Below are 24870 nucleotides of genomic sequence, written 5' to 3'. Positions count from 1 at the left end.
TTTGGGAAGGCCATTCTAAAACCTTACAGCAGATTTGCTCACATTTTCAGTAGACCCATAAATGAAGCAAAACTTCATGAATATTTTTTGTGACCAACAAGTATGTGCTCCAATCACTCTTATCACAAAAAAATAAGAGTTGTAGAAAGGATTGGAAACTCAAGACAGCCATGACATTATGTTCTTTACAAGTGTATGTAAACTTTTCACCACGACCGTATATACACTTTACAATATATTTAAATCTGCTGCTGTCATTAGTCTGTGCTGGTGTCAATCTTTGTGCTCCATCAACTTTTAGGGAGCTATTGGACCCGCTGGTGGTGCTGGATCTCAGGGACCGCCTGGTCTGCAGGGTATGCCTGGAGAGAGAGGAGGCTCTGGTATCCCTGGACCGAAAGGAGATAGAGTAATAAACCGTATATATTACTAAAGTTCAACACGTCCGAGTGTCAATATTAACATGTTTTTAATAGGGTGACCTTGGGGAGAAAGGACCTGAGGGTGCTGCAGGAAAAGATGGCGGCAGGGTAAGTTGAACATCCAGTATTGAGACATGTTGTCCACATTTTGTTACTCAACTGTTGTACTTTTGCAGGGTCTTACTGGTCCCATCGGCCCTCCTGGTCCTGGTGGCCCAAATGGAGAGAAGGTAGTGGTTTTGTCAGTTTGCTTATGTCTGCACACATTTGTGTGTGTGTGTGTGTGTGTGTGTGTGTGTGTGTGTGTGTGTGTGTGTGTGTGTGTGTTACTAATGCCTCCGTTGTGTGTTTTATTGACAGGGTGAATCAGGTCCTGCTGGTCCTTCTGGAGCTGCTGGTACTCGTGGTGCTCCTGTAAGTTCACCGTAAAACTTGGTGACCATGATAATGCAGCATGCATTGACCAATTGTCATCTCCTACAGGGTGACCGAGGTGAGACCGGACCCCCTGGGCCTGCTGGCTTTGCTGGACCACCAGTAAGTAACACAATTATAATTAAACACATACAAAAGTAACACAAGTATCAATAAACACGGACATAAGTAACACAGGTTTAATTAAACACATGAATAAGTAACAGAAGTGTCAATAAACACGGACAAAAGTAACACATGTATAATTAGACTCATGAATAAGTAACACAAGTATCCATACACACAAACATATGCAACACAAGTATCAATAAACACACACAAAAGTAACACAAGTATCAATAAACACAGACATAAGTAACACAAGTATAATTAAACACATGAATAAGTAACACAACTATCAATAAACACGGATATAAATAACACAAATATCAATAAACACGGACACAAGTTTCACAAGTATCAATAAACACGGACATAAATAACACAAGTATCAATAAACACGGACATAAGTAACACAAGTATCAATAAACACACACAAAAGTAACACAAGTATCAATAAACACACACAAAAGTAACACAAGTATCAATAAACACGGACAAAGTTTACACAAGTACAATTAAACACATGAACAAGTAACACAACTATCAATAAACACCGACATTAGTAACACAAGTATCAACAAACACGGACATAAGTAACACAAGTATCAATAAACATACAAAAGTAACAAAAGTACTAATAAACTTGGACATAAGTAACACACGTATAATTAAACACATGAACAAGTAACACAAATATCAATAAACACGGACAAAAGTAACACAAGTATCAATAAACACGGATACAAGTTTCACAAGTATCAATAAACACGGACATAAGTAACACAAGTATCAATAAACATACAAAAGTAACAGAAGTATTAATAAACACGGACATGAGTAACACACGTATAATTAAACACATGAATAAGTAACACAAGTATCAATAAACACGGACGTAAGTAACACAAGTATCAATAAACACAGATACAAGTTTCACAAGTATCACATGAATAAGTAACACGAATATCAATAAACACGGACATAAGTAACACAGGTATCAATAAACACGGACACAAGTTTCACAAGGATCAATAAACACCGACATAAGTAACACAAGTATCAATAAACACGGACATAAGTAACACAAGTATCAATAAACATACAAAATTAACACAAGTATTAATAAACACGGACATGAGTAACACACGTATAATTAAACACATGAATAAGTAACACGAATATCAATAAACACGGACATAAGTAACACAAGTATCAATAAACACGGACGTAAGTAACACAGGTATCAATAAACGTACAAAAGTAACACAAGTATTAATAAACACGGAAATGAGTAACACACGTATCAATAAACACATGAATAAGTAACACGAATATCAATAAACACGGACATAAGTAACACGAATATCAATAAACACGGACAAAAGTAACACAAGTATCAATAAACACGGACGTAAGTAACACAAGTATCAATAAACACCGACATAAGTAACACAAGTATCAATAAACACCGACATAAGTAACACAAGTATCAATAAACACGGACATAAGTAACACAAGTATCAATAAACATACAAAAGTAACACAAGTATTAATAAACACTGACATGAGTAACACACGTATAATTAAACACATGAATAAGTAACACGAATATCAATAAACACGAACGTTAGTAACACAAGTATCAATAAACACGGACACAAGTTTCACAAGTATCAATGAACACGGACATAAGTAACACAAGTATCAATAAACATACAAAAGTAACACAAGTATTAATAAACACGGATATAAGTAACACACTTATAATCAAACACATGAATAAGTAACACAAGTATCAATAAACACGGACAAAAGTCACACAAGGGCTTCACGGTGGCAGAGGGGTTAGTGCTTCTGCCTCACAATACGAAGGTCCTGAGTAAGTAACACATGTATCATTAACACATACATAAGTAACACATGTATCATTAACACATACATAAGTAACACATGTATCATTAACACATACATAAGTAACGCATGTATCAACCAACACATACAAAAGTAACACAGGTATCATAAACACATACGTAAGTAACACAAGTATCAATAAAGACGGACATAAGTAACACAGGTATCAAATAATACATACATAAGTACCACAAGTATAAATACATACATATATAAGTTACACACGTATCAATAAACACATACATAAGTATAAGTAACACATGTATCAAAATCACAGACATGAGTAACATAGGTGTAATTAAACACATGAATAAGTAACACAAGAATACATAAGTAACACATGTATCAAAAACACAGACATAAGTAACACAGGTATCAAACACAGACATAAGGAACACAGGTATCATTAACACATACATAAGTAACACATGTATCAAAAACACAGACATAAGTAACACAGGTATCAAACACAGACATAATCAACACAGGTATCATTAACACGTGCATAAGTAACACATGTATCAATAAACACAGACATAAGTAACACAGATAACATCAAACACATACATAAGTAACACAGGTATCATTAACACATAGATAAATAACATAGGTATCATTAACACATGCATTAAGTAACACGCATATTGATAAAGACAGACATAAGTAACACAGATATCATTAAACACATAGATAAGTAACAGGTATCATTCAACACATACATAAGTAACACAAGTATAGTATAAGTAACACATGTATCGAAAACATATACTTAAGTAACACAGGTACCATTAAAACATACATAAGAAACACAAGTGTCAATGAAAAACATACATGAGTAACACAGGTATCAAAAATAGACATCATTAAATAACAAAGGCATCATCAAACACATACATAAGTAACACAAGTATCAATAAATACATACAAAAGTAACGCAGGTATCAAAAACACAGCCATAAATAACACAAGTATCAATAAATACATACATAAGTATCACGGGTATCAAAAACACATACATAAGTAACATGTATCATTAAACACATACATAAGTAACACACGTATCATTAAACACATACATAAGTAGCAGGTATCATTAAACACATACATAAGTAACACAGGTATCATTAAATACATACATAAGTAACAGGTATCCAAAACACATACATAAGTAACACAGGCATCATTAAACACATACATAGGTAACACAGGTATCATTAAACACATTCATAAGTAACAGGTATCATTAAACACATACATAAGTAACACAGGTATCATTAAATACATACATAAGTAACACACATATAATTAAACACATACATAAGTAACACAGGTATCATTAAACACATACATAAGTAACACAGGTATCATTAAACACATACATAAGTAACAGGTATCATTAAACACATACATAAGTAACAGGTATCATTAAATACACACATAAGTAACACATGTATCATTAAACCATACATAAGTAACTCAAGTATCAATAAATACATACATAAGTAACACAAGTATCAATATAAACATACATAAGTAACACAGGTAAAAAAAAAACTGACATAAGTAATGCCAGTTAATGAAACCTGTAATCATATACAGGTATCATTAACGCATGTACAAGTAACACAAGTATGAATAAATAAATATATGCATTAAGTAACACGAGCATCATTAAACATAAACATAAGTACAACTATCATTAACACATAGATAAGTAACATATATAATAACGTGACACTCAATCACAGACAGAAGGACAAAGGCGTGTCTCAGTGCAAAGTTTGAGTGTGATTATCTCCAAGAGACAAGCACATATATATCACATATATATTTTTAATTTTAAAAAAATTCCCCCATGTATGACGTTGACATTATTGAGTATATAAACTGTGTTGGTATGTCAGGTTCAAACACTGATGCCATCTATTAAACAAGACAAGAAGCAAGGAATTAAACAGAGACAGAATTAAATTTGGCTCAATGAGGATAAACGTCGGGACTGTACTCTTTGTACAGTTCCACCACGCTCTGACAAAAGATTGTACGCCTCCTCTTGTATTTGGACTTTCCCTGATTACATGGCAACAGCTGTTTCTAAAGGAAGGGGGTTGTAAACAGGTGCTGCCTTGGGCCACAAAACAGTTCAAAGAAAAGGTCGTAAAACAGTTCAAAGAAGAGGTGCCTGGAGGCGAGTCAGGTCCTGCTTCCTCTTTGCTTTGTAGGTCTTAGGTCAAGACAAAATCTCCCTGTGGATTACAATTGAAGAAAGAAACCGAACACTTTCATGTTGCTTCCCGTCCTACACAGTGGAGTTTTACTAACCTTCTACTTGGTAGGATCAAGGACAGCTTTTGTCTGCTCGCCGGGAACACATTGAAACACAAAGTTTTGTGATATCTTAGATATAATTATTCCAACTAGTTCCCACCTTAATTATCACCATACACACTCAAAATAGAAAGAGATGCTAGCAGAAAAACACACGTTTTGACACTCCCGTTCCCACACCTCACTGCTGTCACTCTTTAATTGCCGCGGAACACAAACACCTCTGTTTACTTGCTAGGAAACCTTTATTTGAATGTACTTAATCATTTATCCCTGAACCTGCTGTGTAAATATTTCATAGCAGTATTGTTTCCTCTTTAAACGTGTCGGTCTTTTATCAAAACTATCCATCCATCCATTTCTACTGCTTATTCCCTTTGGGGTCGCGGGGGGCGCTGGTGCCTATCGCAGTTAAAATCGGGCGGAAGGCGGGGTACACCCTGGACAAGTCGCCGGGCCTTTTCGAAACTAACAAAAACGCATTACTGTATTATCGAACAGCATTAACAACACACATATTTTTCTGTTGTTGCGTACTTTAAATGGGAAAAAATATTGCCATCTGATGGACAAATCTAAAAATGACAGATTAACAGCCACTAGTACAGATTAGGGCTGTACAGTATACCGGTATTGGTATAGTACTGCGATACTAATGAATCATATTCGGTACGATACCGTCTCTGAAAAGTACAACGTCCTCAGGAAGAAGTGCTTTAAGATATGGCTCGCCAGCGGCTAAAGTCCATCCGCAGTCTGCAGTGTTTTAGCTACTTCTAAATCACTAATCCTCGCCTTCATGGCGACTAATAAAGTAAGTTTCTTACAAGTAACATTATCACTGGGGGACGAGTAATAGGTAAACATGTTTCACTACACATCGTAGGAGGATACAATAGCTCACCGGCGTCACAATATAAACAAATGGCATTGGTGGATCTGCACCTGACATCCACTGTAATGATACCAACTACAGTAGCGTATTTAGTCGATATTTTTTTGGCATCACAACATCTTCTTTTGTTTTTTTACAAATGTATGTTATTCTTTATAAACTCAGAAAATAGATTGCTTGACACTTGAGGACTTTGAATATGACCGATGTATGGTCCTATAACAACTTGGTATCGTATTGATACCTAAATGTGTGGTATCATCCAAAACTAATGTAAAGTATCAAATGACAGAAGAATAAGTGAATATTACATTTTAACAGAAGTGTAGATAGAACATGTTGAAAGAGAAAGTAAGCAGATATTAACAGTAAATGAACAAGTGGATTAATAATATTTTTTTACAGTTTGTCCCACATAATGTTGACAAAATAATAGGTAGATAAATGACACAATATGTTACTGCATATGTCAGCAGACTAATTAGGAGCCTTTGTTTGTTTACTTACTACTAAAAGACAAGATATCTAGTATGTTCACTCTTTTATTTAAGGACTAAATTGCAATAATAAACATATGTTTAATGTACCCTAAGATTTTTTTGTAAGCCAGTGGTTCTTAACCTGGGTTCGATCGAACCCTAGGGGTTCGGTGAGTCGGCCTCAGGGGTTCGGCGGACGTCAAAACACACCCGACTCATCGTGTGAATACAAACTTCTCCCTATCGCCTTATTACGGATACGGCAACATCTGACTGATTTGCAGGTGTGTAATTTGTTGTGAGTTTACGCACTGTTGGTTTTGTTTTTGAACAAGCTGATTTCATGCATGGTTAATTTTGTGCACCAGTAAAAAAAAACATGGTAACACTTTAGTATGGGGAACATATTCACCATTAATTAGTTGCTTTTTAACATGCAAATTAGTAACATATTGGCTCTTAACTATTAAGTACTTATCAATGCCTTATTCGGCATGGCGTTATTATAACGCTAACTCTCTAATCCCAACCCCAACCCTAACCAAATAACTCTAAATTAAGTCTTTATTACTTAGAATATGTTCCCCTAGTGCAGTGGTTCTCAAATGCGTACCCCTGGGGGTATTTGAAGGTATGCCAAGGGGTACGTGAGATTTTTTTTTAAATATTCTAAAAATAGCAACAATTTAAAAATCCTTTAAAAATATATTTATTGAATAATACTTCAAGAAAATATGAATGTAAGTTCATAAACTGCGAAAAAAAATACAACAATGCAATATTCGGTGTTGACAGCTACATTTTTTGTGGACATGTTCCATAAATATTGATGTTAAAGATTTCTTTTTTTGTGAAGAAAAGTTTAAAATTAAGTTCATAAATCCAGATGGATCTCTATTGCAATCCCCAAAGAGGGAACTTTAAGTTGATGATTACTTCTATGTGTAGAAATCTTTATTTCTAATTGAATCACCTGTTTATTTTTCAACAAGTTTTTTAGTTATTTTTATATCCATCCATCCATTTTCTACCGCTTATTCCCTTTTGGGTTTGCGGGGGGCGCTGGCACCTATCAGCTACAATCGGGCGGAAGGCGGGATACACCCTGGACAAGTCGCCACCTCATCGCACTATTTGTATATCTTTTTTTCCAAATAGTTCAAGAAAGACCACTACAAATGAGCAATATTTTGCACTGTTATACAATTTAATAAATCAGAAACTGATGACATAGTGCTGTATTTTACTTCTTTATATCTTTTTTTCAACCAAAAATGCTTTGCTCTGATTAGGGGGTACTAGAATTAAAAAAAATGTTCACAGGGGGTACATCACTGAAAAAAGGTTGAGAACCACTGTCCTAGTGTCCAAATAACTCTAAATTAAGTGTGTGTTACTTAGACTAGGTTCCACATACTAAAATGGTACCAAAAACATACAACTTTGTCTTGAATTTGAAAAAAAACAAGACATTTTATTTTTCGGTGAATGCGCATATGAAACCGTTGGGGTTCGGTACCTCCAACAAGGTTAAGAACCACTGCTGTAAGCCAATAATGTGTTAATTCCACTACGGTATATATCGGCATCGGTTGATATCGGAATCGGTAATTAAGAGTTAGACAATATAGGAATATCGGCAAAAAAGCCATTATTGGACATCTCTATCCAAAACGACTTAAAATAAAAAATAAAAAAAATCAAATAACTGAATGGTACAAAACGTGTGAATGCTAACTATTAAGGGTGTGGGAAAAAAACGATTCAAATATGAATCGAATCGTTTACGTTGTGCGATTTGGAATCGATTCTCATTTTTAAAAAAATCGATATATTTTTTTTTTTATTGAATTTTTATTATTTTTTATTTATTTTTTTAATCAATCCAACAAACCACTACAAAGCAATACCATAACAATGCAATCAAATTCCAAAACCAAACCTGAGCCAGCAATACTCAGAACTGCTATAAACAGAGCAATTGAGAGGAGACAAACATGACACAGAACAAACCAAAAGTAATGAAACAAAAATGAATATTATCAACAACAATATCAATATTAGTTATAATTTCAGCATAGCAGTGATTAAAAATCCCTCATTTACATTATCATTAGACATTAATAAAAAATAAAAAATAAAACAATAGTGTCACAGTGGCTTACACTTGCATCACATCTCATAAGCTTGACAACACACTGTGTCCAATGTTTTCACAAAGATAAAATAAGTCATATTTTTGGTTCGTTTAAGAGTTAAAACAAATTTACATTATTGCAATCAGTTGATAAAACATTGTCCTTTACAATTATAAAAGCTGTTTTTAAAAAAAACTTACTACTCTGCTTGCATGTCAGCAGACTGGGGTAGATCCTGCTGAAATCCTATGTATTGAATCGGAAAAATATCGTTTTTGAATCGAGAATCGAATCGAAAAAATCGATATATTATCGAATCGTGACCCCAAGAATCGATATTGGGACACCCAAAGATTCACAGCCCTACTAACTATACTAATAGAGTCCATTAGCCGGCGTTAGCTAATGCTAATTTTCTCCAACAGGGTGCTGACGGCCAACCTGGACTCAAGGGAGACCAGGGAGAATCCGGGCAGAAGGGTGACGCCGGTGCCCCCGGACCTCAAGGACCATCTGGTGCTCCTGGGCCTGCTGTGGGAATTTGCACTGAAATGTTATCACCTAACTATAAACCATCACGCCACAAAACCCCCTTTTGATGGTTCTCTTTCAGGGTCCGACTGGAGTTTCTGGACCTAAGGGTGCACGCGGTGCTCAAGGACCTTCTGTAAGTGACATCATGAAATTAGACCCCGGCCGAAGACATCACTGTTATTGATTTTCTGTTGGGATTCAATTTTTCCTGCCTGGTCAGACTGACTTCATGGTCTTCGTGATCTCCTTCTCTTTCAGGGCGCCACTGGTTTCCCTGGAGCCGCTGGCCGTGTTGGACCCCCCGGGCCCAATGTAAGTTCAAACAATCCTAATTTGCATCAGCAACCATTAGAAAACACTGCTTGGAATAATCAATAATGCATTTCTTACAGTGGATGTATATGTGTGTATATACAGTCGTGGTCAAAAGTTTACGTACACTTGTGAAGAACATCATGTCATGGCTGTCTCGAGTTTCCAATCTTTTCTACAACTCTTATTTTTTTGTGACAGAGTGATTGGAGCACATACGTGTTAGTCACAAAAAAAAATCATGAAGTTTGGTTCTTTTAGGAATTTATTATGTGTCTACTGAAAATGTGACCAAATCAAAAGTATTGTTAATATTTGCTTAAATGTCCCTCGGCAAGTGTCACTGCAATAAGGCACTTTTGGTAGCCATCCACAAGCTTCTGGTTGAATTTTTTACCACTCCTCTTGACAAAATTGGTGCAGTTCAGCTAAATGTGTTGGTTTTCTCACATCAACTTGTTTCTTCGGCATTGTCCACACGTTTAAGTCAGGACTTTAGGAAGTCCACGCTAAAAACTTAATTCTAGTCTGATTTATACATTCCTTTGTCCTGTTGGAACACCCAACTGCGCCCAAGACACAACCTCCAGGCTGATGATTATAGGTTGTCCTGAAGAATTTGGAGGTAATCCTCCTTTTTCATATATATATATATATATATATATATATATATATATATATATATATATATATATATATATATATATATATATATATAATATTCAACTGATTTGTGGCATTTTATGATGTTTAGACGGTATTTTCACATTGGAAATACAATTGGATATGGATTATAATGGCTACAATGAAACACAATTAGGCATATATAGTCAGCTTTTTTTCCATTATACTGGTACTTTGATCACCTCCCAGGGGGTGATCAAGGGTGACGGGTCAAATGCAGAGAATAATTTTTCCACATCTAGTATGTGTGTGACAATCATTGGTACTTTAACTTAACATTATAATTATAATTTATTATTGTTTTTTTTTTTGTTTTTTTTGGTTTAAAAATATAAATCTGGACCTGCTCAGTCTGCGCTAGTTGGAGAGTTCGTGGTCAACAAAAGTAAAACATCCATCACTGTTGTTTAAAAAAAAACAACCTTTTATGAACAATTATGGCTGTAAGCAACCTACTTATGTCATAACTGTGAGTGGTCAGCGTCCAAAAGCTTAATTTATAGCTGCATCCACTTTAAAATGTTGATCAGAAACTCACGCGTATTGTTCTTTGCAATGACGTCATCATAACGCTATCGGGGTCGGCAACCCAAAATGTTGAAAGACCAAAAATACAAAACAATAATCTGTCTGGAGCAACAAAAAATCAAAAGCCTTATATAAGTGTTATAATAAAGATAACACATGATGTAAATGTCTATATTAGCTATATTTGCCTGCTATCAAAATGACTATGTGTCGCAGGCTGACGTAAATCTTTATTGACAGAAATGTTGAAATTTTATATTTATTTTACACATTTTTACAACAACTGAAAACATTAGTAAAATGGCGGCTTTTCGTAGGGTGAGATAACTCCTGTAAATTACTGGCTTTGAATGGCCAACGGTATAGATGTGTGTGTCCAAGTTAAAGGAAATGGCAGGCTGTCTTCTTCTAATGGATTTATTATAATTTTTGCAAGCTGGGTAATGTTTGCTGTGGTCTGGAACAACATGGCACACAAACAACTATCAGAACTGCAGCCAATATTACAAACAGATAATATGTCATGAGACATGCAAATGTAAACTAAATACACGGAGGACATAAGTAAAGGAAATTAAATTAACTCAAATGTACCTACAAACGAGGCATAATCAGAATCAGAATTAGCTTTATTGTCATTACGCAGGGTAACGAGATGCAATATGGACATACAGCTAGCCTACATAACATGTTAGCACATACTGCTAACCTAAATGGCATGTTACCATCGATTAGCTTGAAGTCATGCACTGACCAAATATGCCAGATTAGCACTTCGCACATGTCAATAACATCAACAAAGCTCACCTTAGTCCATTCACGCACAGTATAAAACATTTGGTGGACAAAATGGAACAAAGAAGATGTGGCATAACACGTCTTTCTTTGGCAGTGGAGAAAGTTATACATGTAAACACACCGTTGCTTCACAGTCCACACAAATACGGACCTTCGAAAATAGTAGATCAAAACGGCGCTTGCCAAATTCTCATCGGTGAAGCATAAACCTATTAAACTGTGGGCTTTCTAACAATTCTCCTACAGAAACCATATTACAACAAAAAAAATATTTTTTGCCCCATTATTTTTTATTTTCATACCTTTCTGAAGGGCAACGCTAAAGAGCCGCATTGGCTCTATGGTCGCGAGTTGCTTACCCCCACGCTAACACAACAACAACTCTGTTGTGACAACACACTTGTTCATTCCTAAGGTTGTGGCTACAGTTTGTTCTCATTTCCACTTTCTCATGCACTCCAGAACATTATCAAAGTCACAATTTTTTCTGCTTGTTATTAAACGGGGTGTTTCTTTAGGGTAATCCTGGACCTGCTGGTCCCGCCGGCCCCTCCGGCAAAGATGGACCCAAAGGCGTGAGGGGAGACGGTGGCCCCCCTGGCAGACAAGGTGATGCTGGGCTTCGTGGTCCCGCTGGAACCTCCGGAGAGAAGGGAGACCCCGGAGAGGACGGCCCCCCTGTGAGTTTGTCATCTTTATATATCAATATAAAGTATTTTAGGGACCATAGGGCGCACCTTATTATAAGGCGCACTTCTGATGAGTGGGTCTAGTCAGGTCTTTTTTCATATACATTGGGGCAAAAAAGTATTTAGTCAGCCACCGATTGTGCAAGTTCTCCCACTTAAAATGATAATAGAGGTCAGTAATTTTCATCACAGGTACACTTCAACTGTGAGAGACAGAATTTGAAAAAAAAAATCCAGGAATTTCCATTGTAGGAATTTTAAAGAATTTAATTTTTAAATTAGGGTGGAAAATAAGTATCGCAGTGGGAGAGTGGCCGTGCGCAACCCGAGGGTCCCTGGTTCAAATCCCACCTAGTACCAACCTCGTCACGTCCGTTGTGTCCTGAGCAAGACACTTCACCCTTGCTCCTGATGGGTGCTGGTTGGCGCCTTGCATGGCAGCTCCCTCCATCAGTGTGTGTGAATGTGTGTGTGAATGGGTAAATGTGGAAGTAATGTCAAAGCGCTTTGAGTACCTTGAAGGTAGAAAAGCGCTATACAAGTACAACCCATTTATCATTTATTTATTTATCTGGTCAACCATTCAAAGCTATCACTGATGGAAGGAGGTTTTGGCTCAAAATCTCACGATACATGGCCCCATTCATTCTATCCTTAACACGGATCAATCATACTGTCCCCTTAGCAGAAAAACAGCCCCAAAGCATGATGTTTCCACCCCCATGCTTCACAGTAGGTATGGTGTTCTTGGGATGCAACTCAGTATTCTTCTTCCTCGAAACACGACGAGTTGAGTTTATATCAAAAAGATCTATTTTGGTTTCATCTGACAACATGAAATTCTCCCAATCCTCTGCTGTATCATCCATGTATCCATTCTATTACATATGTTATATGTAATAGAAATGTGTAGGGGGGTGTATGGTGTGTGGACATTAAATATGTATTCTGATATATGTTCTTCACAGAAAAGGAGCCAAAGTCAGTTTTTAAAAAATAATTAATTTAATCATTTTTCTTTTTTTTTAAAAATGAAAACGGGTCCTACAGACCCGAACACCAGACACAGGATAGATGATGTTTTACAAATCATCTTTAAATCGCTTTCTGACAGCCTCTTCAGGATCCGCCGTTTTGTGGGCGCTCTTATTTACGTGCCTCCACTTTGACAACGTCTTCTCCCCGTCAACTTTGTTGTAGTGGTGTAGCGTGCAAGGACAGGAGTGGAAGAAGTGTCAACAGATGGCGCTTACTGTTTTAATGACATTCAGACTTTACTTCAATCAAACACGGAGCAGCATCACTAGTGCAACAACAACATCTTAAAAATCTTTCTTCAGGACAGGAAAATAAACTTTCGCCATGAATAAAGCCAGCTGTCATTGAGTGTAATAGCAGAGGAAGCCAACACACTGACAGACTAATGGCTGGACCCCACAGGCTTTTACCTTGTCCTCTATACACACACACACGCACACACACACACTGACACACTCACACACAAACGCGCACAAGCAATCACCAGCAGATGACGAGTTCTGTCAAACCAATGCCAGCTCACAGATGATTGCAAACATCTAATACATACATGTAATCTACATTGTCAGATCCAGTGTGCGTGCGTGCGTGTGTGTGTGTGTGTGCGTGCGTTCGTGCGTGTGTGTGTGTACGTGCGTGTGTGTGTTTGTGTGTGTGTGTGTGTGTATGTGTGTACTTGTATTTCTACCCTTGTTGACACATCAAGATACATTTTTTACGTGAAATTACTACTTTTTAATGCAAAATGGTGACATTTGTCATATAAAATTCAGACAGTAATCACAATATTGCCATTTTTTTTTGTTCTTGTAAAACAGTGACATTTTTGGAGTAAAATTATGACTTTTGTCATCATTTTGCCAAGCAAAATTCAGATTATTATTATAATATTGCCAAAATTTGAGGTTTTCTTTTAAAAATGTGAATTTTGTCGAGTACATTTCCGACTATTTCCATAAAATTGCCAAAATGTTAAGCTTTTTTTGTAAAATTGCGACTGTTATTGAGTAAAATTCCAACTTTTATCATAATATTGCACAAATGTTCAGTTTTTCTTGTCTAATGTTGACTTGCGTTGAGTAAAATGACTACTTTTATTATAATACTGCCAAATGTCTAAGTTCTTCTGGTGAAAGTGTGACCTTTTTCTCATTTGCACCCCTGCTGGTGACATCTATCAAAATGAGGGTGGTCCCTAAAAGGAGGAATTTTTCAAAATTACTGTGCGTCGCTTTTAAAAGTGCTCCCCCTTTGGTCAACATATGAAATAACAAGTGTGTGTAAGAAATTGAAATGCACCCCCTGTGGCCAAAATTAATACTAAAAAAATTTATACAGACACATGTATTACTTGAAGTAAATAATGAAGATTAAAAAACAATTACAAACTAAAATTTCCCCCAAAGATTTTTCTCATAATGTGTCGACTTTTTTCTTATAAAATTGGGAACAATTGTTCATATTCTTTCTGTTTCGGTAATATTGTAATATTTTCTCTTATTTTTTTTTTTTTGTAAATTTATTACGTTTTTATGTAGAATTATTACTTGTGTATGTGAAATTACTACATTTTTATGCAAAATGGTGACTTTTATCACAATGTTGCCCATTTTTAGGGTCCGCCCTGCCTATGGCAAAGGACTCCACAGGAGTCCTTTGCCATAGGCAAGGACCCTATTGTTCCTGTAACGTTTCCTATTATTATTATTCTTTATTATACCGCACCGTCGCACCCCAATTTCACCCCCTTAACATGCTCCAAAACTCACCAAATTTGACACACACATCGGTGCGGTGGACCTTCCCAACCTATTAAGCAACCAAACCCCAAAAACCAAAATTGCGCGCTAGCGCCCCCTAGGAAGAGATTAAAAACAGACTGCTTGTAACTTCCGTTAGGAATGTCGTAGAGACATGAAACAAAAACCTCTATGTAGGTCTGACTTAGATCTACATTTCCAATTAGAAATGTCTATACCTAAAATCAACAGAAATTTAGCAAAAACTCATTCAAAGCAAAATTTTCGCAAAAAATGCTATTTTTGCCTATTTGAGCTGTAATTTGACCCCCTTAAAATGCTTCAAAACTCACCAAACTTGGCACACACATCAGGACTGGCAGAAATTTTGATCTAATGAAAAAAACAAACCCGAAAATTAAAAAATGCGCTCTACGGCAATTTTTGAATAAAACACAGAAAAAACTGCTCCTAGGAAGAGAATACAGACAAAACTGCTTGTAACTTCCAGTAGGAATGTCGGACAGACATGAAACAAAAACCTCTGTGTAGGTCTCACTTAGACCTACAATTTGATATTTGAAATCCTGCAGAAAAATCAACAGAAAGTTAAAAATTGCCCCTTCAAAATAAAAGTTTTGTGAAAACCCGTCACCTTTTTTCAAAAGTTATCTCCTCTGAGCGAGTTTGTCGTTTCGGCTTCAAACTCGCACAGGAGAGAGTTTGAACCCTTCTGATTAAAAGTATAGATCAAAGTTTTGATAAGTTCTCAGGTTTGGATTTTACGCGCCTTCAAAGACCCCTGCGCAAAGTTTCCTAATAAATGTCATTTTTGCCTCTTTGAGCTGTAATTTGACCCTCTTAAAATGCTTCAAAACTCACCAAACTTGGCACACACATCAGGACTGGCAACAAATGCGAGCTAAAAAAAAAAACAAACCCCAAAACTCAAAATTGCGCTCTAGCGCCCCCTAGGAATACAACACAGACAAACTGCTCCTAGGAAGAAAACACAGACAAAACTGCTTGTAACTTCCGGTAGGAATGTCAGAGAGACATGAAACAAAAACCACTATGTAGGTCTGACTTAGACCTACATTTGAATAATTAACATACTTTGGCAAAAATCAACAGGAAGCTTGATATTTTCACTTCAATACAACAACTTCATTACTTTCACAATGCATTAAATAGTGGCACGAAGAAGTCTTCAGCCGTGGGGTTCGGGGGCAGCAACCCAAGGCGCGCTCGCACCTTCGCACCCTAATTTGACCCCCTTAACATGCTTCAAAACTCACCAAATTTGACACTCACATCGGTATGGAGCGGCAGACCAACTTATTAAGCAACCAAACCCCAAAAACTAAAATTGCGCGCTAGCGCCCCCTAGGAAGAGACTAAAAACAGACTGCTTGTAACTTCCGTTAGGAATGTCGTAGAGACATGAAACAAAAACCTCTATGTGGGTCTGACTTAGACCTAAATTTCCAATTTAAAACTTTTGTACCTAAAATCAACAGGAAGTTGGCAAAAACCCCTTCAAAACAAAATTTTTGCAAAAAATGCCTTTTTTGCCTCTTTGAACTGATATTTGACCCCCTTAAAATGCTTCAAAGTCCAAGTTAAAGCTATGCGATGCCAAGCGAAAGCCATTTATCAACAACATCCAGAAACTCCAATCTGTAATTTGACCCCCTTAACATGCTTCAAAACTCACCAAATTTTACACACACATCAGGAATGGTGAAAATTGCCATCCAATAAAAAACAAATCCCAACAATGAAAATTGGGTTCTAGCGCCCCCTAAGAAAAAAAACTGACAAAACTGCTTGTAAATTCTGTTAGGAATGTCGTAGAGTGACAAAACAAAAACTTCTATGTAGGTCTGACTAAGATCGGGACTCGGGTCACGGCGGCAGCGGCCAAAGGCGGACCCGACCAACGCTGCTTGCAGCTTTAATTAGGGTCCGCCCTGCAATGGCAAAGGACATCCATGTCCTTTGCCATGCAAGGACCCTATTGAATCTGCTGCGTTTTATTAGGGTCCGCCCTGCCAGCAAAGGACTCCATGTCCTTTGCCATGGCAAGGACCCTATTGAATCTGTAGCGTTTTATTATTATTATTGTTTATTCCGCTCCTTCGCACCCTAATTTGACCCCCTGAACATGCTTCAAAACTCACCAAATTTGACACACACGTTGGTACGGTGGGCCTTCCCAACTTATTAAGCAACCAAACCCCAAAAATAAAAATTGCGCGCTAGCGCCCCCTAGGAAGAAAAAAAAAACAGACAGCTTGTAACTTCCGCTAGCAATGTCGTAGAGACATGAAACAAAAACCTCTATGTAGGGCTGACTTAGACCTAGATTTCATAATTGTACCTTCTGGGGCAAAAATCAACAAAAATTTTGCAAAAACCCATTCAAAGCAAATTTTTCGCAAAAAAATGCTATTTTTGCCTCTTTGAGCTGTAATTTGACCCCCTTAAAATGCTTCAAAACTCACCAAACTTGGCACACACATCTGGACTGGCAGAAATTGCGTTCTAATGAAAAAAAAAAAAAAAAAAATCAAAAAATGCGCTCTAGCGCAATTTTTTAATAAAACACAGAAAAAACTGCTCCGAGGAAGAATACACAAACAAAATTGCTTGTAACTTCCAGTAGGAATGCCGGAAAGACATGAAACAAAAACTTCTATGAAGGTCTCACTTAGACCTACATTTTAATAATTGACAGCCTGCAGAAAAAATCAACAGGAAGTTGTCAATTACCCCTTCAAAATAAAAGTTTTGTGGAAACCCGTCACCTTTCTTCAAAAGTTATCTCCTCTGAGCGCGTTTGTCGTTTCGGCTTCAAACTCGCACAGGAGAGAGTTTGAACCCTTCTGATTAAAAGTATAGATCAAAATTTTGATAAGTTTTAAGGTTTTGATTTTACGCGCCTTCAAAGATCCCCTGCGCAAATTTTCCTAAAAAAGATAATTTTTACCTCTTTGAGCTGTAATTTGACCCCCTTAAAATGCTTCAAAACTCACCAAACTTGGCACACACATCAGGACTGGCAACAATTGCGAGCTAATGAAAAAACCAAACCCCAAAACTCAAAATTGTGCTCTAGCGCCCCCTAGGAATACAACACAGACAAACTACTCCTAGGAAGAAAACAAAGACAAAACTGCGTGTAACTTCCGGTAGGAATGTCAGAGAGACATGAAACAAAAACCACTATGTAGGTCTGACTTAGACCTACATTTGAATAATTAACATACTTTGGCCAAAATCAACAGGAAGCTTGATATTTTCACTTCAATACAACAACTGCATTACTTTCACAATGCATTAAATAGTGGCAGCAAAGCTTCTCCTGCCGTGGGGCTCGGGGACAGCAACCCAAGGCGCGCTCGCACCTTCGCACCCTAATTTGACCCCCTTAACATGCTTCAAAACTCACCAAATTTGACACACACATCGGTATGGAGCGGCAGACCAACTTATTAAGCAACCAAACCCCAAAAATGAAAATTGCGCGCTAGCGCCCCCTAGGAAGAGACAAAAAACAGACTGCGTGTAACTTCCGTTAGGAATGTCGTAGAGACATGAAACAAAAACCTCTATGTAGGTCTGACTTAGACCTACATTTCCAATGAAATACTTCTATACCGAAAATCAACAGGAAGTTGGCAAAAACCCCTTCAAAACTAAATTTGTGCAAAAAATGCCTTTTTTGCCTCTTTGAACTGATATTTGACCCCCTTAAAATGCTTCAAAGTGCAAGTTAAAGCTATACTATGCCAAGCGAAAGCCATTTGTCAACAACATCCAGAAACACCAATCTGTAATTTGACCCCCTTAACATGCTTCAAAACTCCCCAAATTTGACAAACAGGTCGGTATGGAGCGGCAGACCAACTTATTAAGCAACCAAACCCCAAAAATGAAAATTGCCCGCTAGCGCTCCCTTGGAAGAGACAAAAAACAGACTGCTTGTAACTTCCGTTAGGAATGTCGTAGAGACATGAAACAAAAACCTCTGTGTAGGTCTGACTTAGACCTACATTTCCAATAAACACTTCTGTACCTAAAATCAACAGGAAGTTGGCAAAACCCCTTCAAAACAAAATTTTTGCAAAAAATGCCTTTTTTGCCTCTTTGAACTGAAATTTGACCCCCTTAAAATGCTTCAAAGTGCAAGTTAAAGCTATACAATGCCAAGCGAAAGCCATTTATCAACAACATCCAGAAACGCAAATCTATAATTTGACCCCCTTAACATGCTTCAAAACTCACCAAATTTTACACACACATCAGGACTGGTGAAAATTGCCATCCAATAAAAAAACCAAACCCCAAAAATGAAAATTGTGCTCTAGCGCCCCCTAGGAAAATAAACTGATAAAACTGCTTGTAAATTCTGTTAGGAATGTCGTAGAGTGATGAAACAAAAACTTTTATGGAGGTCTGACTAAGATCGGGACTCGGGACACGGCGGCGGCGGCGGCGGACCCGACCAACGCTGCTTGCAGCTTTAATTATTATTATTATTATTATTATTATTATTATTCCGCAGCTTTGAACCCTAATTTGACCCACTGACCATGCTCCAAAACTCACCAAATTTGGCACACACATCGGTAAGGCTTGGCAAAAACACATATTAAGCAACCAAACCCCAAAAATGAAAAATGCGCGCTAGCGCCCCCTACGAAAAAAAAAAAACAGATTGCTTGTAACTTCCGTTAGGAATGTCGTAAAGACATGGAACAAAAACCTCTATGTAGGTCTGACTTAGACCTACATTCCCCATTAGAAATGCCTATACCTAAAATCAACAGAAATTTGGCAAAAACCCATTCAAAGCAAAATTTTCGCTAAAAAATGCTATTTTTGCCCCTTTGAGCTGTAATTTGACCCCCTTAAAATGCTTCAAAACTCACCAAACTTGGCAGACACATCAGGACTGGCAGAAATTTTGATCTAATGAAAAAAAAAAATAATAAAACTCAAAATTGCGCTCTAGCGCAATTTTTCAATAAAACACAGAAAAAACTGCTTCCAGGAAGAAAACACAGACACAACTGCGTGTAACTTCCGGTAGGAATGTCGGAAAGACATGAAACAAAAACTTCTAGGTAGGTCTGACTTAGACCTACATTTCGATAATTGACATCCTTCGGCAAAAATCAACAGGAAGTTAAAAATTGCCCCTTCAAAATAAAAGTTTTGTGAAAACCCGTCACCTTTCTTCAAAAGTTATCTCCTCTGAGCCCGTTTGTCGTTTCGGCTTCAAACTCGCACAGGGGAGACTTTGAACCCTTCTGATTAAAAGTATAGATCAAAGTTTTGATAAGTTTTCAGGTTTTGATTTTACGCGCCTTCAAAAAACCCCTGCGCAACTTTTCCTAAAAAATGACGTTTTTGCCTCTTTGAGCTGTAATTTGACCCAGTTAAAATGCTTGTAAGTGCTAGTTAAAGCTCTGTTATGCAGACCGAAAGCCATTTATCAACAACATCCAGAATCGCCGATCTGTAATTTCACCCCCTTAACATGCTTCAAAACTCACCACATTTTACACACATATCAGGACTGGCAAAAACTGCCATCTAATAAAAAACCAAACCCCAAAAATCTAAATTGCGCTTAGCGCCCCCTAGGAAAAAACCCACACAAAACTGCATGTAACTTCTGTTACAAACGTCGTAGAGACATGAAATAAAAACCTCTATGTTGGTTTGACTAAGATCGGGACCCGGGACACGGCGGCGGCGGCCAACGGCGGACCCGACCAACGCTGCTTGCAGCTTTAATTATTATTATTCTTTATTATTCCGCCGCCGTTTCCAGCTGAAATTTGACCCACTTAACATGCTTCAAAACTCACCATATTTGACACACACATCAGGATCTGCGAAAATTGCCATCTAATAAAAAAACCGAGCACTAAAAATCAAAATTGCGCGCTAGCGCCCCCTAGGAAGAAACAAAAAACGGACTGCTTGTAACTTCCATTAGGAATGTCGTAGAGACTTGAAACAAAAACCTATATGAAGGTCTGACTTAGATGAACATTTCCAATAAAAATGTTCTATACCTAAAATCAACAGGAAGTTGGCAAAAACGCCTTCAAAGCAAAATTTTCGCAAAAAATGCTATTTTTGCCTCTTTGAGCTGTAATTTGACCCCCTTAAAATGCTTCAAAACTCACCAAACTTGGCACACACCTCAGGACTGGCAGAAATTGCGATCTAATGAAAATAAAAAATAATAAAACTCAAAATTGCGCTCTAGCGCAATTTTTGAATAAAACACAGAAAAAACTGCTCCTAGGAAGAGAAAACAGACAAAACTGCTTGTAACTTCCAGTAGGAATGTCGGACAGACATGAAACAAAAACTTCTAGGTAGGTCTGACTTAGACCTACATTTCGATAATTTACATCCTTCGGCAAAAATCAACAGGAAGTTAAAAATTGCCCCTTCAAAATAAAAGTTTTGTGAAAACCCGTCACCTTTTTCAAATCGACACTTCTCCCAGTGCGTTTGTCGTTTCGGCTTCAAACTCGCACAGGAGAGAGTTTGGACACTTCTGATTAAAAGTATAGATCAAAGTTTTGATTACTGCTCCGGTTTGGATTTTACGCGCCTTCAAAAAACCCCTGCGCAACTTTTCCTAAAAAATGAAGTTTTTGACTCTTTGAGCTGTAATTTCACCCACTTAAAATGCTTCAAAGTGCTAGTTAAAGCTCTGTTATGCAGACCGAAAGCCATTTATCAACAACATCCAGAATCGCCAATCTGTAATTTCACCCCCTTAACATGCTTCAAAACTCACCAAATTTTACACACATATCAGGACTGGCAAAAACTGCCATCTAATAAAAAACCAAACCCCAAAAATCTAAATTGTGCTTAGCGCCCCCTAGGAAAAAACCCAGACAAAACTGCTTGTAACTTCCGTTAGGAATGTCGTAGAGACATGAAACAAAAACCTCTGTGTAGGTCTGACTTAGACCTACATTTCCAATAAAAAACGTCTATACCCAAAATCAACAGAAATTTTGCAAAAACTCATTCAAAGCAAAATTTTCGCCAAAAAATGCTATTTTTGCCTCTTTGAGCTGCAATTTGACCCCCTTAAAATGCTTCAAAGTGCAAGTTAAAGCTATACAATGCCAGGCGAAAGCCATTTATCAACAACATCCAGAAACGCAAATCTGTAATTTGACCCCCTTAACATGCTTCAAAACTCACCAAATTTTACACACACATCAGGAATGGTGAAAATTGCCATCCAATAAAAAAACCAAACCCCAAAAATGAAAATTGTATTCTAGCGCCCCCTAGGAAAATAAACTGATAAAACTGCTTGTAAATTCTGTTAGGAATGTCGTAGAGTGATGAAACAAAAACTTCTATGGAGGTCTGACTAAGATCGGGACTCGGGACACGGCGGCGGCGGCCAACGGCGGACCCGACCAACGCTGCTTGTTCTTTATTATTCCGCTCCGTCGCGCCCCAACATCACCCCCTTAACATGCTTCAAAACTCACCAAAGTTGACACACGCGTCGGTCTACCGTGACACCACAACATATTAAGCAACCAAACCCCAAAAATGAAAATTGCGCTCTAGCGCCCCCTAAAACGAAACAAAAAACAGACTGCTTGTAACTTCCGTTAGGAATGTCGTAGAGACATGAAACAAAAACCTCTGTGTAGGTCTGACTGAGATCTACATTTCCAATAAAAAATGTCTATACCCAAAATCAACAGAAATTTTGCAAAAACTCATTCAAAGCAAAATTTTAGCAAAAAATGCTATTTTTGCCTCTTTGAGCTGCAATTTGACCCCCTTAAAATGCTTCAAAACTCACCAAACTTGGCACACACATCAGGACTGGCAGAAATTGCAATCTAATGAAAAAAAAAAAAAAAAAAACTCAAAATTGCGCTCTAGCGCAATTTTTTAATAAAACACAGAAAAAACTGCTTCCAGGAAGAAAACACAGACAAAACTGCTTGTAACTTCCGGTAGGAATGCCGGAAAGACATGAAACAAAAACTTCTAGGTAGGTCTGACTTAGACCTACATTTCGATAATTGACATCCTTCGGCAAAAATCAACAGGAAGTTAAAAATTGCACCTTCAAAATAAAAGTTTAGTGAAAACCCGTCACCTTTTTCAAATCGATACTCCTCCCAGTGCGTTTGTCGTTTCGGCTTCAAACTCGCACAGGAGAGAGATTGAACCCTTCTGATTAAAAGTATAGATCAAAGTTTTGATAAGTTCTCAGGTTTTGATTTTACGCGCCTTCAAAGAACCCCTGCGCAAATTTTCCTAAAAAATGTCGTTTTTGCCTCTTTGAGCTGTAATTTGACCTACTTAAAATGCTTCAAAGTGCAAGTTAAAGCTCTGTTATGCAGACCGAAAGCCATTTATCAACAACATCCAGAATCGCCGATCTGTAATTTCACCCCCTTAACATGCTTCAAAACTCACCAAATTTTGCACACACATCAGGACTGGCAATAACTGCCAACTAACAAAAAACCAAACCCCAAAAATCGAAATTGCGCTTAGCGCCCCCTAGGAAAAAACCCAGACAAAACTGCATGTAACTTCTGTTAGAAATGTCGTATAGACATGGAATAAAAACCTCTATGTTGGTTTGACTTATATCGGGACTCGGGACACGGCGGCGGCGGCCAACGGCGGACCCGACCAACGCTGCTTGCAGCTTTAATTAGGGTCCGCCCTGCAATGGCAAAGGACATCCATGTCCTTTGCCATGCAAGGACCCTATTGAATCTGCTGCGTTTTATTATTATTATTATTATTGTTTATTCCGCACCTTCTCACCCTAATTTGACCCCCTTAACATGCTTCAAAACTCACCAAAGTTGACACACACGTCGGTGTACTGGGACAGCCCAACTTATTAAGCAACCAAACCCCAAAAATGAAAATTGCGCACTAGCGCCCCCTAGGAAAAAAAAAAACAGACTGCTTGTAACTTCCGTCAGGAATGTCGTAGAGACATGAAACAAAAACCTCTGTGTAGGTCTGACTTAGACCTACATTTCCAATAAAAAATGTCTATACCCAAAATCAACAGAAATTTTGCAAAAACTCATTCAAAGCAACATTTTCGCAAAAAAATGCTATTTTTGCCTCTTTGAGCTGCAATTTGACCCCCTTAGAATGCTTCAAAACTCACCAAACTTGGCACACACATCAGGACTGGCAGAAATTGCGATCTAATGAAAAAAAATAATAATAAAACTCAAAATTGCGCTCTAGCGCAATTTTTCAATAAAACACAGAAAAAACTGCTTCCAGGAAGAAAACACAGACAAAACTGCTTGTAACTTCCGGTAGGAATGTCGGAAAGACATGAAACAAAAACTTCTAGGTAGGTCTGACTTAGACCTACATTTCGATAATTGACATCCTTCGGCAAAAATCAACAGGAAGTTAAAAATTGCCCCTTCAAAATAAAAGTTTTGTGAAAACCCGTCACCTTTCTTCAAAAGTTATCTCCTCTGAGCCCGTTTGTCGTTTCGGCTTCAAACTCGCACAGGAGAGAGTTTGGACACTTCTGATTAAAAGTATAGATCAAAGTTTTGATAAGTTTTCAGGTTTTGATTTTACGCGCCTTCAAAAAACCCCTGCGCAACTTTTCCTAAAAAATGACGTTTTTGCCTCTTTGAGCTGTAATTTGACCCACTTAAAATGCTTGTAAGTGCTAGTTAAAGCTCTGTTATGCAGACCGAAAGCCATTTATCAACAACATCCAGAATCGCCGATCTGTAATTTCACCCCCTTAACATGCTTCAAA

At 37.5% G+C, this 24870-nt stretch overlaps 1 protein-coding gene across 2 annotated transcripts in view; it reads left to right on the top strand.

The window, feature by feature from the left end:
- Positions 1-24870, top strand: part of col2a1b (collagen, type II, alpha 1b) — a 152354-nt gene that overhangs the window by 76200 nt on the left and 51284 nt on the right. For both annotated transcript variants that reach the window (XM_061887092.1, XM_061887084.1), the window contains 9 exons: positions 302-409; positions 477-530; positions 599-652; positions 783-836; positions 906-959; positions 9136-9243; positions 9324-9377; positions 9503-9556; positions 12085-12246. In XM_061887092.1, the coding sequence (XP_061743076.1) occupies positions 302-409; positions 477-530; positions 599-652; positions 783-836; positions 906-959; positions 9136-9243; positions 9324-9377; positions 9503-9556; positions 12085-12246 (702 nt within the window). The remainder of the gene's footprint in view (positions 1-301; positions 410-476; positions 531-598; positions 653-782; positions 837-905; positions 960-9135; positions 9244-9323; positions 9378-9502; positions 9557-12084; positions 12247-24870) is intronic.

The sequence above is a fragment of the Nerophis ophidion genome, linkage group LG02, assembly GCF_033978795.1.
Source record: "Nerophis ophidion isolate RoL-2023_Sa linkage group LG02, RoL_Noph_v1.0, whole genome shotgun sequence".
Lineage (NCBI taxonomy): Eukaryota > Metazoa > Chordata > Actinopteri > Syngnathiformes > Syngnathidae > Nerophis > Nerophis ophidion.
This window is presented reverse-complemented; position numbering and strand designations above follow the sequence as displayed.